The following is a 17886-nucleotide window of genomic DNA, read 5'->3' on the forward strand; positions in this document are numbered from 1 at the left end:
GTTGTTGCAGCGGGGTCGATTCACCTTTTGCGCCAATGCCTTTCCACGTCGGTCTCCTTCACCATATTGCCAGGCTACCTAATATTTACCCCGAAACCTAGTTTCCCTCTTTGCTTCCTCCATATACTCTGTAAGCTTATCTCTAAATGTAGCTTGTGTGGAGCCCTTCGGGTCCCTTGCACGTTCAGCTACCAGCGTTTTTAGGTCTGTTTCTAATGTCCGCAGGGTGTTCTGTATATCCCCAAAAACTCCTGCCCCCTTAGTTATGCAATATCCCCGTATTGTTACCTTAAATGCTTCCCATATAATTTCAACACTATTCACAGAGTCTTTATTCCGCTTAAAATAGTCACTTATCGCCTCCCCCAGCTCCTCCTGGAACACTGTGTCAAGTAAGATAGGGGCATGGAGTTGCCAGGGGCTGCGTGGTGTTTTAAAGTCGGCGGAAGAGAGCACCAGCAACACTGGTGCGTGATCCGAGTAGGTTCTAGCTAAGTGCCTTACTCCGGCTATTGTTGGGGCCATCCCTCTGGATACTAAGTAGTAGTCCAGTCGAGCCCATGACTGCACCTGCGCCGTAAAATGTGTACCAACTGTGTTTGGTTTTTAACGTGCAAAATGAGTCTCCTGTAGCATAGCGATGTGCACGTTACGCCTATCTAAGTATGACAGTATGCGCTTCCTCTTTCTGGGATCGCCCAGTCCCCTTGCATTCCATGTAATAATGTTTAATGTACCTAAGTTTGCTTCAGCCATGCTTTCCAAGCACTACCTGCATCCTGAATGTTGTTCATGCAATACTTCCCCAATCTGGTAAATGACCAAATACATTTGATTTAACGCACATTTGATGCTGTTGAGCGTCCCCTCCCGCCGAAAAACTGCACCCGAGAGGTAAACACAACTATTCTCAAATGACAAACACCCCAACTTCTACCCATCCCTCTCCCCACCCACTGGAGCAACCCATACTTGCCAGAATTTGTAATCCACCCCCCCTCCCCAATCCCAAACAGTCAAAAACTTTTTTATGCCCCCTGCACATAATGTGCTGTGTTCATCCATAGGGGAATACCCATTGGGGGACATTTCTAGTCGGCAACGCAAATACTCCTCACCCCCCAAGCCCTCCTCGGTTATACCGCCCGGACTCCGTAGGGGGGGGAGTGGAGCCTGGAACGCATTGCTACTAGATCAAATGAGTCCGCTGGTAATGTCTCACCTCTTTTCAGCCACAGAGTTCACTATTACACATCAGTTTAATTATCGTCACCTTTTAGTGTAGGATAGTGTCTTTGGAAATGTCTCATTGCGAATCATCTTCAGCTCCTGTGGAGTTGGATTGCTGCGAAGACCCCGGACCTCCGCCACTTCGATTCATGCGCTTCACTGACCGGAGAGAGTCGTATACCTGCTGCAGATTAGTAAAAAAATGCGGTTTCCCCTGATGTGTAACCCTGAGTCTCGCTGGGTACAGCAGCGCATAATCAATTTGTGCCGCACCCAATTTCTTCTTGACTTCTATAAACTTGCGCCTCTCCTCCTGTACTATGGGCGTAAAGTTAGGGTATATCGAGAACGTGTTTCCATCATATGTCAGTGTCTGCTTATTTCTTGCTGCATGAAGAGCCACGTCACGTTCTCTATAATTCAGCAATCTGGCAATGATGGGCCGCGGGGTGTTACCAGGTGTCGGCCGTGGCCTGAGTGTTCTGTGGCCTGTTCAACTATGAACTGCGTGGAAAATGACTCCTTACCAATAGCCGCCAGTAGCATTTTTTCGATATGCTCTTCCATCCTGCCAGTGTGGGTCGATTCTGGAATTCCAATCACACGGATGTTATTGCGCCTACTGCGGGCTTCCAAGTCCTCGTATTTGGCTGCAATTATTTTCAAGAGCTTATCCATTCTTGTGAGTTTTATGTTTGACTGGCGGTGATGTCATCATTATCGGATATGCGCCTTTCTGTTTCTTTGATACGTTCTTCATGGCTGTCAGGTTTATGTGCTATAGCATCCATCCTTGATGACATCCGATTCACTTTGTCTACCACTGTCCCAAATCCCTTCTGCACCTCTTGCAAAATACTGTGCATAACCGCAACCTGCGAGGTAGCTCCGTCGCTGGTCTTTTCCGCACTTTCTGAGTCCCGATCATCTTGCGTGGGTCTGTTCACTCTCCTCGCTGTTTCAAAATTTTATTTTGGTTGTCTAGTGTCAGGTTTTCCCATATCGCCCACAGTGCACACTCCCAAGTATATGTTGCGTTATTTCTCTAGCAGTTTCCAGCTCTCCTTGCAGCTGGTGCCGGACCTGGCACGAGGGAGCAAGGACGCCTCAGCACAGCAGCCCCTAGCCTCTCATAAACAGTGTGCACAAGACCTTGGTCGCAATATCCTGCCCACTTCTGTCAAGGTTCACTGCCGCTGGTTTTAGGTCCAAATCGCCGTCTCCTGCAGCCACCACTCTCCGCTTTGCGTCCACTTAATATTCCTGGGGACCAAGGAGGCAGCATGAGGGCTGGTTTCCGGTTTCCCCGCACTATCTGTGTAGTCGTGGCAGCTTTTTGTTGACCAATTCTCCCAGTAAAGGGTTGCGCCTCCTTCAGGGCTCCTACGCTCGTTCTGGCTGCTGGTTACCCCCGTTCTTCACTCCCAAGCTGAAGGCCTGTCTGCTCCTTTCCCAAAATGGCGCCTCATAGTGGGAGTCAGATGCGCTATACAATCCCCAGTGTCACACGATATGTGCATATGCATAGAAGCTTTACACTTTTGTGCTTCCAGCTCCTCCTTTCAGTAATCAGCTGGGAGGAGGGTGTACTTCACCACTGCTCCCATCCGGTTCGTCGCGCTCCGTATGTCTTCCTAAGGCCCTGGGGGGTACAAAGCCTGTTCACGCCACCTCACCTTGTGCTCTCACCTAGTGCACCACGCGCCAGTAGCTTAGTGCACTATTAACGGCTTTATGGGCTCCCCATCACTTTCGCTCTCCTCGGAGGCCCCGGCGGCAGGTCCACGCTGTTCCCGCTGTCGGCCGCCTTAGCGATGGCCTCGCTGCGTCAGCGCTCCGATCTTCTCACTCTAAGTCGGTCGCCAATTCCGACCGCCGCTGCCTCTCCTACCTCTGCTCGCAGCCTTCTATCGTGGCTCAGGCTTCCAGTCACTGTTGGCACTTCCCAGCGCGCATGCGCTCGTCTCTCGCTCCTCGCAGCTCTTGCGGCCTAGCCTCCTCATGTGAGGCCCCGGTCATGCCTTGTCTCGTTCGCTGCTTTGCGACCCCGCACAGCTCTGGTTACTTTCACGGCCATTTCTTTCTCGGCCCGGGGCTGGGGCAGGCAACATCCAATCTCTCCGCTCTTTTCACCGAGTGGGAAGCTCAGTTAGTCAATCAATCAATCAATCAAAGCATTTGTATAGCGCGCTACACCCGTAGGGTCTCAAGGCGCTGACCTACAGTGTGGCAGTGTTACAACGATTTTGCGACCCATTTGTGTAGGATGAATGAAGGATTTTTCTTCCAGGCAGCAGGAGCCTCACGTCAGTGCGGCCATTCTGCTTGCGGGCCCCATTACAGGAGAATTCTTGAGCATGCATAGTCAGTGTTTACTTGTGTCTTCTATCCTTCCAAAGTTCCATAAACTGAGTACCATATTCATCTGGGTAACCTTTGTTACTAAGAGCCCTTCTAAGCAACAGAAGTGTGTTATGAAGCCCTTTATATAAATAATTTCTAATTAGATTACATTAAAAGTAATATTCTCCATAACTGTTATGTTATTCCTACATCAAGTGTAAAGGGTAAAGATTTTAATGGAACAAATAACATGCATTTAGTTATAGGGGAATGAATCAGAAAGGTTGCCCCTATGAGGTCATATTCATCTCATGGCCGTAATGCAAAAACTAATATCATCTTTGCTTACAATAAATTCCTAACTTTGCCATTAAAAACATTTTGTGCTAAATGTTGCTATATAATAAACAGATTGAGCTAGATTGTTATTTCTCGCTGTCAGTGCTTAAAGATTAAAAAGTATTTCAAAAGAGCTTTTGCCTTTAAATCAACCAGTCTGTCTTGTTCTTTATTGTGTGCTAATGATTCTTTACTAGTAAACAGTGTTTTTCTTCTGTGGCCTTTTCCAGACTTTTACTTCTTGCTGCATTGGCTCTGCAGGTCAGAGGACTACCACCCCACCTCCATCACAAATTCCTGATCCTCCATTTTCATCCCCTGTCCCACCCAGCAGATCATTTGGAGGAATACTTTATTCTCCTTCTTGGGGAGGAGTGGTTGCAAAATCTGGTGCTGTCTCAAAATGTATATCAGCAGGAACTCAGGACAGTGAGTGGGGGTCTCCAACATCTCTGGAAGGACAGCTTGGATCTATTATCATCTTCCATGATGCATTGCAAGCCTCACAAGTGAAAGCACTGTACTTGGCTGGTAAGTAACATGGCCTTGTTAGCTTTATCAGATCATTCCTGGTACATTTGGCAATGTGAATTTTAACATAGTTTGTTTGTACAATAGTGATGGGTTTAGACTAGAAATGTTCGGCAGCAAATGAAAGGATAGACAGTGCACAAGAACAACCAAAATGGATTCAGATGTCATAAGAGATCTTATCTTTTGCTGGATATATTTATTGAAATATACCGAACAAACACATTTATTTTATTTTAGATATGGACCTACATACAGACTGCCCGTCTAGTATAAGGTGAATAAAGAGTATTGACAAGGCACACCCATTTAGCTCAAACCCAGATAGACCCCTCCCAGGTTCTAAACAAACATTTGTATATTTTAAAAAGTGTTTCTGTCAACTATCAGCATTAAATGTGCTGCAAGAATGGTTTAAAGTTTGAAGAAGCAATGCAATCTGACACAGCCCTTGATAGACACCATTGAGGCAACTGGTTGTCATAGTTCAGTAAGTAGCACTGAATGTATGAAAAACCTCACTGTCCATGCCAGGTCCGTCCCCAGAGATAGATGCATAGTGGTTCAGTACATTAGTCACTTTTAAAATTGTGTTCATTCTCAGGGCCCAGTCCTACCGGTTAGGGTAGTTTCACAAACTTGAGTGCATCTTAGCCTGCCTTACTATAACCTATAGGTAATTGCTTAGAATACAGCGGGAAGAGAGCTTGGTACTGATGTAATGTTTCTTTTTTACTGTTAATTATTCATTAGAAGTGTGCCTCTCTCTCGCGTCCAAGAGGGAAATAATTGGAAACTTTGTCATCTTAGATACAGCTTTCCAAGTAAACACTCATTTTGCAGCATGATTATTTTCTGAATTCAATGCTGTGCATTAGTCGCCATCTAGTAGTAAGTTCCAGAATTCTTCATTGTTTTAATTTTTTAATTTTTTTGGGCATCGACTGTTGCGTGGTCACCGTTGGGTCTGGAAACATTGCAGAAGGCTCTCCAGTTTGCGAAAAGAAGACTTTTTGAAGAAAAAGAAAAAGAGAGAAGACCACCAGGACCAGGTACAGACTAAGAACTCATCTAATTTATACGTTGAGGGTGAACTGGAGAATGTTCGGGCAGGGGTGCCCGTGTTCCATGTGATATGGTGCAGACACCCTTCCAATCTGAATCAAAGTGCCACCATAACTATGCACAAAAGGACATCCATCAGGTGTGCAACCTTTGCCTTCTACTGTACCACAAGAATGACAACTGTGGATCTGTGGTGCAGACTTCAAGCTGAAGACCTTAAAGACGAGAGAAAAATGGAGGCAGGTATACTATGCCATGCAGGGGCATAAAGAGACTACATTGCTGCAAGACCTGGGGTTGTCGAGCCAGTAGGAGGATAAAATTGCAGAAGTGGCCGAAGGTGAAGGCTTAGACGCTGAATTGAGAATCAACGACGCAAGAAGGAGCAGCAAAAGCACAAAGAAAAACGCTCCCAGTTAACACTGAAAAATCAAACTGGGAGTAGAGTTTCGGACAAAATAAGGGACCAGGTATCCTCAGAGAGCTGACTTTGCCTCAAATGTTTAGCTGATCGAAGGCAAGCAGAGGCCGAAAGAATCTCTCAGGCCCCAAAGCATAGACCGCAGGTAGGCGGACATCACAAAAGATGACGACGTCGAAAGATGATCAAAGTCAGGAGTTGTCAATGTCTAAAGAGGATCTGAGTCAGGAGGAGCAGATACAAGTGTTGGGTGATACCCCATTGAAGGAAGCCTCAACGTCAAAGAGGAAATCTACACCTACTCTCGACGTGGCAGAGCAAGCCACCGGAATTAAGCAGAAGAAGAGTTGTCTCGAGGCTGAAATAGCTTATATAATATAAAAGAAAAAAAGAGTACAATGCATCTCCTTGAAAATTTCGAATTCCACCAAAAACGTCAATGGAAAAAACAGAACTGACCAAGGACATCGAAGAGCTACAGCCCCCAATGTCTCCAGAGCCGCAGGAGAGGAGAAACAAGAATTCTTCTTTGAAGAAGAGGACCCTGAAACCCTGCCATGTTCCAGGAAACAGAGGGCTCCGAATATATGGAGACAAGAGGCAGGACATCGAGACTGATTCCCCAGAAGATAGGATAGACACATATCCCTAGAGGCCATCACCTCTGAACGACATTGCGTTGTACTGCCAGCTAATGAAGAGAGTGGCAGATAAGTATGGGGTGCAACTGGAAGAGGAGAAATCAGTCATGTTTCCTCATAGAGACAATATGAGGTTCCCAAAAGATGGAGCTAATACTTACCAATGCTCCCAAACATACTGGGTCAGCGAAGAGAAGCCTTCAAGGAACCTGCAACTTGCAAGGCAGTAACACAAGGGGCTGAGACAAAAAAGAAGCATTCATCAAAGTACCCTCTAAATATACGAGGAACTGTACCATCAGATTCCATCATTGCTGCCATAGCCATAAAAAGGGCCAATGTAACAACAGCATCCGACCGCCACCGGATAAAGAAAGTAAGAAGAAGCAACTCAATGGCTAATAGCCAATTCAAATCCCTGGTCAGTAGATATGCTTATCAGCACTGGGACAAAATGGCAGAGCTGATGAAGCATCTGCCAGAAAAATATCGCAAGAGAGCAGCATCCTCGGCAGAAGAGGGGAAAAAACATTGCACGTACATGCTTAAAATCTGCACCAGATACAGCAAATACAGCAAATAGACAGATGATGGTGGGAACCACCTTGAGACATCATGCCTTGTTAAGAGTGTCCGGTTTTAAACCAGAAGTACAGGCTAATATAATTAACAAACCATTCAACGGGGAACAATTGTTTGGTAATGCAGTGGATGAAACCCTTAGCAACTCAAGAAGGACAATGACACAGCAAAGTCAATGGGAACCCTGCAATTCAGGGGACACATGAGGAGAAGACTAGTAGGCAGAGGTAGCTTTCCAAGTGCAACCTTGCACCAAAGGTTTCAGGGTGATGGCCAAAGACAAATACCAGCTTAACATTGGCAATCCCAAACACCACTGTGGCAACCCTTTTGGGGACATGCAAGAAGAAGATCACAGTTACAAAGAAGGGGGGCTGCCCTGGCCAATAAGTGACTCACTACACTGCCCTCTCACACACAACACCTGTGGGAGGGAGGAAAAAGGTCTTCCTCCGGGAGTGAAGGAAAGTGACGTAAGTCAAAAGGATATAAAATCTCATGCATTTTGGATATTGCATAGAACTGATCAAGCAACCACCATCAAGAGGACCAAAGAAAGTGGTCCACACAAAGAAGGAAAGATCACTTCTATTATAAGAGTTCAGCGATAGGTAACTTGACAACGCAGTTTCTTTTAATGAAATCATCTTGGAACTTTGAGCAATTTTTAGATGAAGTCCAGCCACAGTTGTCAAAATCGTTATATCTTACATACATACAACAGGAGTCCAGTAGAGGTCACCAGAGCTCCAGCACGCCAGAAACGCCAGAACGCCCGAGACTCCTTCACGAGCAGGCAGCTACAGAATCAGGGCTGCCGGCCCTCTGTTCGTCACATCCGAACCACAACGAGCCGCAATGAGCCTCTACGAGCCATCTGAGCTCTGAGCTCAGCCGAAAAACCGCCGAGCCCACTGTGAGCCCTGTGACGTGAAGAACGTGAAGAACCCCGCAGCCTTCGTCCCGCCCGGTCACTCCTCTGTACGGCATCCCGACTTCTCGCTTCGTAGGTGAGGTGGGTTCGGTTTCTGATGGTGCGGCGGAGTGGGCTCAAACTCAGTAAACTCATGACAGGACTGTGGGTGAGCGGCGAATAATTACCCCGTTCCCGCCCGGCTCCCGGTTCCTGGCTCCCTGTTACACTCCGCCGTATTCAGCTGTTTTTCAGAGGCAGAGGCGTCCCGCGGTTTGGGGGCTCGGGGCCCGGGGAGCCCGGAGGTCGGCACCCAGCGCAAAGAAGCAAAGAATTAAAGAATTAAAAAATAAAAGCAAGGAGAAAAAGCCAAGTGAAGCCACCGTCTCCTCTCCTCTCCTCTCAACGTCAGTCGCTACCAGCTGAAAAGTTCCATCACTCACGTAGAGGCCCCTTGCCCCTGCCGCGCTGGTCGCCACAAGGAGAACACTTAGACCTCGGCATCACTGGAGGGGAGACTGACCTGATTACCTAGCCCTCATACTTTACCACCGCTCCCATTGCCCCCATCACATTAAGTAGAAGGCATTGCGCCCAGCTGAATCGGGCAAGTCAATCAATTTGCCAAACCATGAGGACCAGAAACTCGAGTTTAATACTACGACAGGAGAGGCCCCGCCCCCATAGATCAGCCAGGAGACAGACGGCGAAGCTGTTCTACCCCAAAGGTACAGGGAGCTCCTACCTAGGCTTAGGGCCAGGGCTCCTGGACAAGGAACATACAGGCACAGCCGGAGCAACCGTAGCAACGCCCACGTCCCCGGGATCACCGGTAGAACTCTCAGTTCCGGGCCAAACAGCTTCACCACGGAGGACTTCTAAGCCATCCGCCTACAAGCCCTGTCCCAGCGTGAAAGACCACTCCTAATGGCACTATGGGCAACAGAGATATAAGAGACTTTCTCATCCTCAAAGCATCCAACTTAGTAGAACCCCATCGGATTCCAAATAGCCTACCCACCAATAGGGCAACAGAGGACGGGCAGCCTTCAAAACCTACAGTCTCCCGGGCACTTGGCATTCCTCTTTCACCAACAATAATCATGTATCGGGGCGGAACACTCCCCAAATCAGAAGTATCGAACACAGCTTTACTTAAGCCTTCTCATATAACTACCACAACCCCGACCCATCAACAACTGGAGGGCTCTCAGCTGTGCCCTACCCCAAACGGAGAAACTACGATTGACGAGCTTGATAGCACACACGCTGTCAGAGAAGGAAGATCCTCTGCAAACTAATCACGCCCGACGTGCCTGATAGCATCTACGCGTCAATCGAAGGAGGAAATTTAAACTCACCTGGCTTATTACAAAAACAACCCCCAAATTTGTCACGATGGAGCACCCCGGAACACGACAAAACGGTCCAGTCTCCAATGTCCACGAGCAGCTGCGCGGTTAAGGGGGAGAAGACACCAGCGATTTCTAATCATCTATCACTGATCAATGAGACCCTCACTTCAATGACAGGCGCAGCCATATTGCACGCAGACAAGCTTGACGCACAAATCAACATCCTGCAAATTGTCGCAAGTCTGATAGCCGGGATAGATTCTAAATTGGACAATCTGAATTCACTGATTGGAAGAGTACAAGACAGAACAAACTTAAATCTAGAGTCTTGTGGTTGCAGCCCAATTCTGCACAGCCTAGAAAATCTACCAAACATCATGACCACATTAGTCGAGGATCTCAAGAACGAAGTAAGCAAGCATCAGAAAACGTTCGCACAGGACACCGTCCAGACATCTTTAAAAAACAAAAGGTGCAACAACACATCAAATTTGTAGCACGGAAACCAATAAAGTCGAAAAAAAACCCTGTTCGGTGCTCCCAGCAACGTTCACTGAGAGTGGAACAAATGCTATCCCGGTCCAGGCCCAAAATCACGACTCTCAACATGCCTCCAAATTGAATAGCCCAGCACGCCAAAATCTATCCCGGAAGAATAAAAAAAAACTAAGAAAACTCAACAAGGTGAACAAAAACACCCCACTTGCTACCTGCTCCATTCGGCATTGGCTATGTCCTGACACACAGACTCCCGGTCACATCGAGATCCAGAAAACGACCCAACTGGCAGCTATCACTAAAACTGCAGAAAAAAAGGCGAAAGTCGCAGAAGCTCCGCACATAACCAACTCTGCAATAGATCCGATGATGCCGTTTCAACTGGCAGTACTCCGGCACATTCCTGCTCTGAAAACAGAAAACCAAGTAACCGACTTGCAAGGACCAATCAATGGGGAAGTAAATCACGCCCCTTTAAGAGACTGCGATTTCTGCCCAATAAGCTTTCAGCAACCTATTCACACAAAGACCACATCGAGCAGAGCGACCCAAGTGTCACCAGATACCAAAAAAACATAGTGACCATCGCAATCACGGAAACTTCCCAGCGCCCTTCCTACGGGACTTTGTCCCCCATACTCGATTACACAGAGAATTGGCCATTTAACAACAAGCCGCTTAGCCCCTCCCCTCCTGTGGTGGTAGCCCAGCAAACCACAAGGCCATCAATCCAGGCAACCCTTCACTGGCCCGGCATGGTTCAGACATTATTCGCGGGCACTCAGGCTAAGAAGCAGAAGGACGTGGATTCTGTACTCCACTCAACTCAAATAACAACTCAGGACCGGAAAATAAGACTGTATCCCGATTATGCCTCTCAGGGCAAGAGGGATATTCTTAACCGCAGCAACCTCCTGATACTCTGCGCAAATATCCCAGGGCTGGAAGGGATAAAAACCACAGACATTTCTCCTCCTTCCTTCCGCCAGGCCCGGAGGAGAAAAATGAAACCACAGAGATAACTTTCATCAGCCCATATATGGTGGAGACATTGAAGAGCCAACAAACACTACTGGAAAACTGGGGTATGAAAATAAAGCAGCAACCAGTACAAAAATACCCCTCTATTTTAAAAGTTCATCATTCGCCCTGCTATTTGGAAAATCATGAACAGCAAGTCGGGGGGCATCCATGCTTGAACGCTTCCTCTGCCCACGCCCAAGACGCAGCGTTAATTCTTCAAGGGTCCAAGGGCTGCACGAACACAGGCCTAATCAACGGCACCCCAATTAAGATTATTACAAACGTGAGCCAAGGAAATCGCTCATACGTAACAAGGGTTTGTGCAACCAAGGACTGGTCCTGGCTGCCACTAGCATTAAACCCCCGCTCCTAACAGGCACCTCCCTGAAGACACAGGTCATGCACACCAACGCATGTCCAACGAGCAGGTGAAATTCTTAAACAAAGCCGAAACCATAAAGACCCTGAAAATCATGACTTGGAACGTTGCAGGTTTCAAAAAGCTGTTACATAATCAAGCTGAGGTGACTTTTCTGTAGGAGGCGGATATAATCTGTACAAGAATCTGATTAACCCACTCTCATTAAGAGGATACGCAGAATACGGCAAAGCAGCAACAAAGACCAACATATTTGGAAGACCATCAGGTGGGATATGCATCTACATATAGCATTCGCTTAAACTAGAATTCATGGAAATAAACAACCTACCAAACGTGTTACAGGCGGGTATTCTGAAAGGCCTCTACCCGTCACATGAACAACTTCAATTCTAGTAATTTACATCTATCACAACCCGTACAGGCACACAGCAAACCCGCCCATGCTAATAAACCATCTAGAGACTTTGTTGCTACAATTTCCGACATTAGATTGCATTATCCTTGGCGACCTCAACATTCACAACATAGGGGTCTTGAGCATACAAAACCATCAGTCTGGTGCTACTAAGGTAATGAACGAACTATTAAAATCGTACAAACTGGCCACAGCACAGTCAGTCCATATAAAGAACAATCCAGGGGTTTTTGTCGCCCCCATGTATAACAACCAGACGACGATCGATTACATAATTTTAAGCGACAAATTGCAACCCCTAATGTCAGATTATACAGTCCACCCGCGCAGTGACAGCGACCATGCCGCCCTAACAATCACTCTGAACCTGACAGCAGAAATACGCCACAGGCTGCAATGCATGGGGGCTGCTGATGGAGACGAACTGATAAAGCTCCCCAGAAGAATTAAATGGGGGCTTGCAGCGACCTCCAAATTTAATAACTGGATAAACTCGTGGGCGGGCTGGCCACCGAGTGAACAGAAGAAGGGCGCCATAATAACATGGGATGGCATCACTGGGACATTAGCGGGGATACTTCTAGAGGACTCAAACAGGACTCACCATTGGCACTCACCAGCTGCATTCGGATTCAACCGGGTAATCAAAAATAGTGCTAAACATTTGAATAAGAAACGAAAAGCTTTCCGTAGTGCTAAACATTTGAATAAGAAACAAAAAGCTTTCCGTAAAATGGCACAGCCTCAGATAAAAAACAACTACAAGAGGCTGTAAAAAGCCATTCCAAGAAAGTGTGGGCTGCAAAACGCGAATACTGCGATGGACAATGGCTGAAGATCTTTGACCTGCTAAGCCCCGGGAAAAGTAATCTTGGCCGAGGCACTAATCATAGAGAAAATTCCCTTGAGGCCTCAACCTGGGTAGCCCACGTAAAAGCTCTATACAAGGAAGACAAACCGGCCTCCCAGTCAAACAATGGACCGACAGTAAGAGACGATCCATACTCCACCACTGACAAGAAGGCTTCGCCTTGTAAATTGCTAGTCTCAAAAATCTTTAAAAAAATCAGGAAAAATGGCGCACCAGGCCCAAATGGTCTACCTGGTCAATTGTTTAAAGCGAACATCGAATTCTGGTCTGAAAATCTGTCCCACCTATATGACGAATGCTGGCTCTTGGGGGACGTACCAGATTCCTGGAGAGGCTCGCTTTTACACCCAATCCATAAGAAGGGGCCCAAATCAGAACCGTCTAATTACAGACTGATTGCCCTCTTGGACATCGAGGGCAAAGTCTATGCTAGTGGAATATTGACGGATCTCGCAGATTGGGTGTGTGAAGAAGGTCTTCTGCCTTTCTGCCAAACTGGCTTCAGACTCGGGTCTTCGACCGTGGATAACATCACTGCACTCTCCTATTTGGCCTATAAAGCTCGGTCGCGTAAAACCCTCCCTTTATTCGCCTGCTTCATCGATTACTCTGCCGCCTTCGATGGGGTAGACCGCGCAATTTTATGTATGTATGTATGTATGTATGTATGTATAGGGATTTATATAGCGCACTACTTACCCAGAGGGTCCCAAGGCGCTTCGACCGCTGCAAACCCTTCCTGGCTTCCCTGAGAGATGGTCCCTTAATGGGTATCTCCATGGTGAGACCAGGCATCCCCGGCGGTCTGGTGGGGCCGTTAGTGAAGATGAGGCAAGCTAATGCCCAGAGTTGCCGAGTGTGATCGCTGATCAGAGTGGGCACCGAGGCGAGAGAATTATCGAGTCCGCTGACCCTGGTCCAGAAACCTGCCGCGCCGGGAATCGAACCCTGGCCCCGGGCCGTTCTCTGCTCTCGGGTCTGCCGCCTCTAACCAGTGAGCCACACTACTTCACTTATGGAGAAAGCTGGCACAATGGAACATCAATCCGACCCTGCTAAGAGCAATTCAGTCACTCTATCAAAAAACATGGGTTAGAATTAAACTCTCGAGTGATTCCGCAACTGAGAAGATCAACACGGACCGAGGTCTAAAGCAAGGGTGCGTGCTAGCCCCACTGCTATTTAATCTGTATACAGCAGAGATGGAGACAGCCCTGTTGGGGGCAGCCCTAGCAACCCCAAGGATTGGGGCGACCAAAATCCAGGTTATGCAGTACGCTGACGATTTGGTACTACTGGACCACACTAAAATAGGACTACAAAAGATGCTGACCGCCCTGGCAACATACAACAACGAAAACAGGCTGGTGGCAAATTCTTCCAAGTCTAAAATAGTTATTTTTGGGCATCACCCACATAAAAAACGAGCAAAATGGAATCTTGGTCATCTCTCCTTGGAAAGCACACAGCGATATACCTACCTGGGAGTCTGCTACCACGAGTCAGGTCTCTCCGGCGCCCAGTTAAAGAAAATCCAAGGCAAAGGGAAAACCATCACTTATGCACTCTGCAAATTACAAGCTTCCTTACACAGCCGATCTACAACGGCTGTTCAAAGAGTCTTAAAGGCTAAACTAATGCCGGCCCTCAACTACGCTCAGCAAGCATACCCGGGCAAACTCAACAAGGAACTTGAAAAAATTCATTGCAGAGCAAACAAGAGAATATTTCATCTACCGAAGTGCACTAGAAACACCCTTATCCGCTTAGAATTCTCGCTCAATCAACAAAATCTGGAAGAGATGGCAGCCTTAAGCAAATACTATTATCTTGCTACAGCTGCAAAAGATAAGACACTTATGGCAGTTTTGAAATATACTTTTATGGAACCCGGGAATCCATGGTCAGCTACCCTTACCGCGGCAAAGCTCGCCTCAACTTGGCTACTGAGCTTTGGGACCCCGAATTAGTCAACTACACGGCGATCAAAAACGCAATCAAGAAACAAGTTTGGGCTCGTTCCCGCGAATTGGATTTGGAGACATTAGCGACAAGAGACCTGCACGAGACCCTATGCCTGCCGCACACTGTGTATAATCCCAAATACCATCTTACGCAGGCCGTGGGCCGCACAGCTCTCCATAAAATTCTAGCCTACAGACTACACCCTCTGCCCCTTAAAGAACTATATGTCGTTGACCGGGCAGAACTGGGTGCATTGGAATGCAGGCTCTGCAATTACAAACGTGAGTCCCATGCTCATCTGCTATTTTGCTGCCCGGCCCTGCGTGCAGCACGCAGTCTTTACCTTAGGCCCGTCTTAAGACAAGCGGGGACCCGCACCGCAAAGGAGGCGGTTTATCATTTATATACACTGCCCATGGTAAAAGACATGGCCTTGTTTGGCAAGTTCATTCAAGAGACACGGTCTAAGTTGATGGCCACTCAGGGCTTAAATGAATAGAGACTACGTTGAAGCATAGACTATTTTGCTAAACACATTTCCTGTTTTAACTTTTGTAATTTTTTTATACGTTTGTTTTAATCTAATGGTTTTTAGTAACCAAACAATAAAGTTATTCATTCATTCATTCGTTATATCTTAAATTTCGATATGGTGTGTTACAGTTAAATGCCAACACATTAAAATGGGTCCAAAAAATTGAAAATGCAAGTTCTGAATGTTGTGATCTGCGTACCATTGGAGTATAGAAAATTAATTACATCTACTATTCTTCTGCCCAGCGTATCAAAAATGTAGAAGGAAATGGATCAAACCCATTTGCCGATTATTGAGTACAAGATCTTGTATTGAGGCAGAGAGAATATTGAGATCAGATACATCTCAACCTGTAGTTTTTATCTTGAGTAGGTACTTGTTCGGTGTGAACTAAATAAGGAAAAGGGAAGGCATGAAATTTTAATGGAAAGTATACCAATTACTCCCAGTCTTGCACTGCAATTTAAGTTGTTTAAATGGAATTTATTGTTACCACCATATAGACCGACTTTGTATTTTACTAGAGGAAAATGAATCAATTGCACAGTGGATTTTGTATATACTATCATTTGCTCTCCTTTTTATTCTAAATGTGTATCTCTTCTATTGTCACTCTTCAACGTTTACATTTTTTTTAAATGCATTTATTATTTTTAACAGTCAAGAAAGGTCTTCTTTGGGAATGTATTTCCATTGGTAAAGTAGTGGAAAGTTGGTACCTGTTATGTGAATAAATCATTTAGGAAATGGATATCTGAGTGGACACAAATAGATATGCAGAAAGACCAAATGTAAAAAAAGAGAAATTATTAGAAAAATATATCTTTTTATTATTTTATATTATAAAAGTTTCAATTATTTAAACATCGAAAAGGAACAAAGTATACAATTTGATATCATATACTGGCAACATCTATTTGATTATAGATTGCCTATACATCATACAACTAGTGTTAATGCAAATAATTTGGAAGGCTAATCATGCACACTTGTCCATTCACACATGGCCTATATTCTTTTAATAAACCAATACATGTTGATGTTTGATATAGAACTTGGATATGTGTGCCAAGAATAGATGACCTATGACAATGAAATTAAACATCAAGAAAATAAAGAAAAAGACATAATCATGGCTATCATAATTCATCGCTACCTTTTGAAATGTTTTTATAATGTGTGTATGTATATCTTTTATGGTTTTTTAAACCGAAATAAGTACTGAACTGAACTGATTATAAGAAGTTAAATAATTATTGCAAAAGAAGGCAATAGAAAGGGTGCTCCGAATGGACGGCAATTAAAGAAACTACTCTACATATTTCCTAATACCAAAGCAAGACGGATCACCACGTCCTACACTATTATTATTATTATTATTATTGCATTTCTTATATAGCGCCAGAATCGACCCCCGAAGGGGTATCTCCGCGCTTGCCTTGGGAACCCGTCCTGGTTTTTCCCTGTGAGATAACCCCTACAGGGCATCCCCAAGGTGAAAGCCAGGCATCCCGCCGCGGGGGGCCGTTGTGGAGATTAAGCAAGCTTAATGCCCAGAGTTGCATAGTGTGAACCCATGATTAGGTCAGGCACCGAAGCGAGAATTATCGAGTCCGTGGACATTTGAGCTCAACACCCTGCCGCGTCGGGAATCGAACCCTGGTCCCGGGTCTGACCTCTGCTTCAGGGTCTGCCTGCTCTAACCAGTGAGCCACACTTCTCCACGCCTGCTCTAACCAGTGAGCCACACTTCTCCACTAGACCTCAGTTTCTTAAACAAGTTCATATAGACAAAAAAGTTAAAAATAACAACATTCATACCACAGCTACAACATGGAGACTGTATGGCAACCATAAATCTAAAGGATGCTCATCTACACATTCCAATGAATGACAGACACAAAAGATATTTGCTCTGTGTAGTGGACGGAACACGCAATCAATTCAATGTTCTGGCTTTTGGAATAAAATCAGCACCAAGCGTGTTTACAAAATGCCTGGCAGCAGTGGCAGCACATTTAAGAAGGCAAGGGATACATGTGTTCGAGGCATATGGGCTGCAGATGGTACATTATGAATAGATCGCCATCTGGTGTTGGGCTCGGATGATTGCACTTTGTTTTTCTCTTGGAGAGTCTTTTGTATCTTGGTGACTCCTCCCTTAGTTGGTAGTGCGCATGGGCATCGGCTCCATCCTTAGATTGTTTTTTTCCGCCATCGGGTTCGGATGAAGATCGAGACGCTCCAGATCAACTTCAGAAGAAAGTGATTTTTCGGCGCGTATTCCCTTTCCAATTCGACGGTATTGTTATCGAACGCGTTCTTTTCCATTCCGACGCGTTACAAATTCAAAATAGAAGAGAAAAACTTGGATCTACGTCGAAGAACAGGAGACCTTTCTCGACGCAGTCAAGCCCGGAGTCCATGGAAAGGACTCCATTCAAAAAATGTCCATCGTGTGGTGCTAAGTTCCCACACAAGGACCTACACGAGGTGTGCAACCTCTGTCTATCGCCTGAACACGAATCCAGGGACTGCGAAGCCTGCGCAGCATTCTCCTCCAAGCTAACGATTAGAAATCATCGAGCTCGAAGACACGAGGCTTCCAGAATGCAGGCGGAGGCAATCCCGGAGCTGTTCGGAGACGAACAAATCGAGGAAGAAGAGGACCAGTCGGGGTCGGAAGGGGACCAGTCGGAGGTTGAAGAACTCTTCGAGCAACAAACCGTGAGTGACGACGTCCCCTTACCGAAAAACCGACCCCGTGCGGTAACGAC

The 17886-nt window shown here is 46.1% G+C and overlaps 1 protein-coding gene across 2 annotated transcripts in view; it reads left to right on the forward strand.

Moving 5' to 3' along the window:
• The window catches only part of NBEAL1 (neurobeachin like 1), a 916399-nt gene that overhangs the window by 358000 nt on the left and 540513 nt on the right, over positions 1-17886 (forward strand). For both annotated transcript variants that reach the window (XM_086955272.1, XM_086955273.1), the window contains one exon: positions 4143-4443. In XM_086955272.1, coding sequence (XP_086811398.1) covers positions 4143-4443 — 301 coding nt within the window. The remainder of the gene's footprint in view (positions 1-4142; positions 4444-17886) is intronic.

The sequence above is a fragment of the Lissotriton vulgaris genome, chromosome 2_1, assembly GCF_964263255.1.
Source record: "Lissotriton vulgaris chromosome 2_1, aLisVul1.2, whole genome shotgun sequence".
In the NCBI taxonomy this organism is placed as follows: domain Eukaryota; kingdom Metazoa; phylum Chordata; class Amphibia; order Caudata; family Salamandridae; genus Lissotriton; species Lissotriton vulgaris.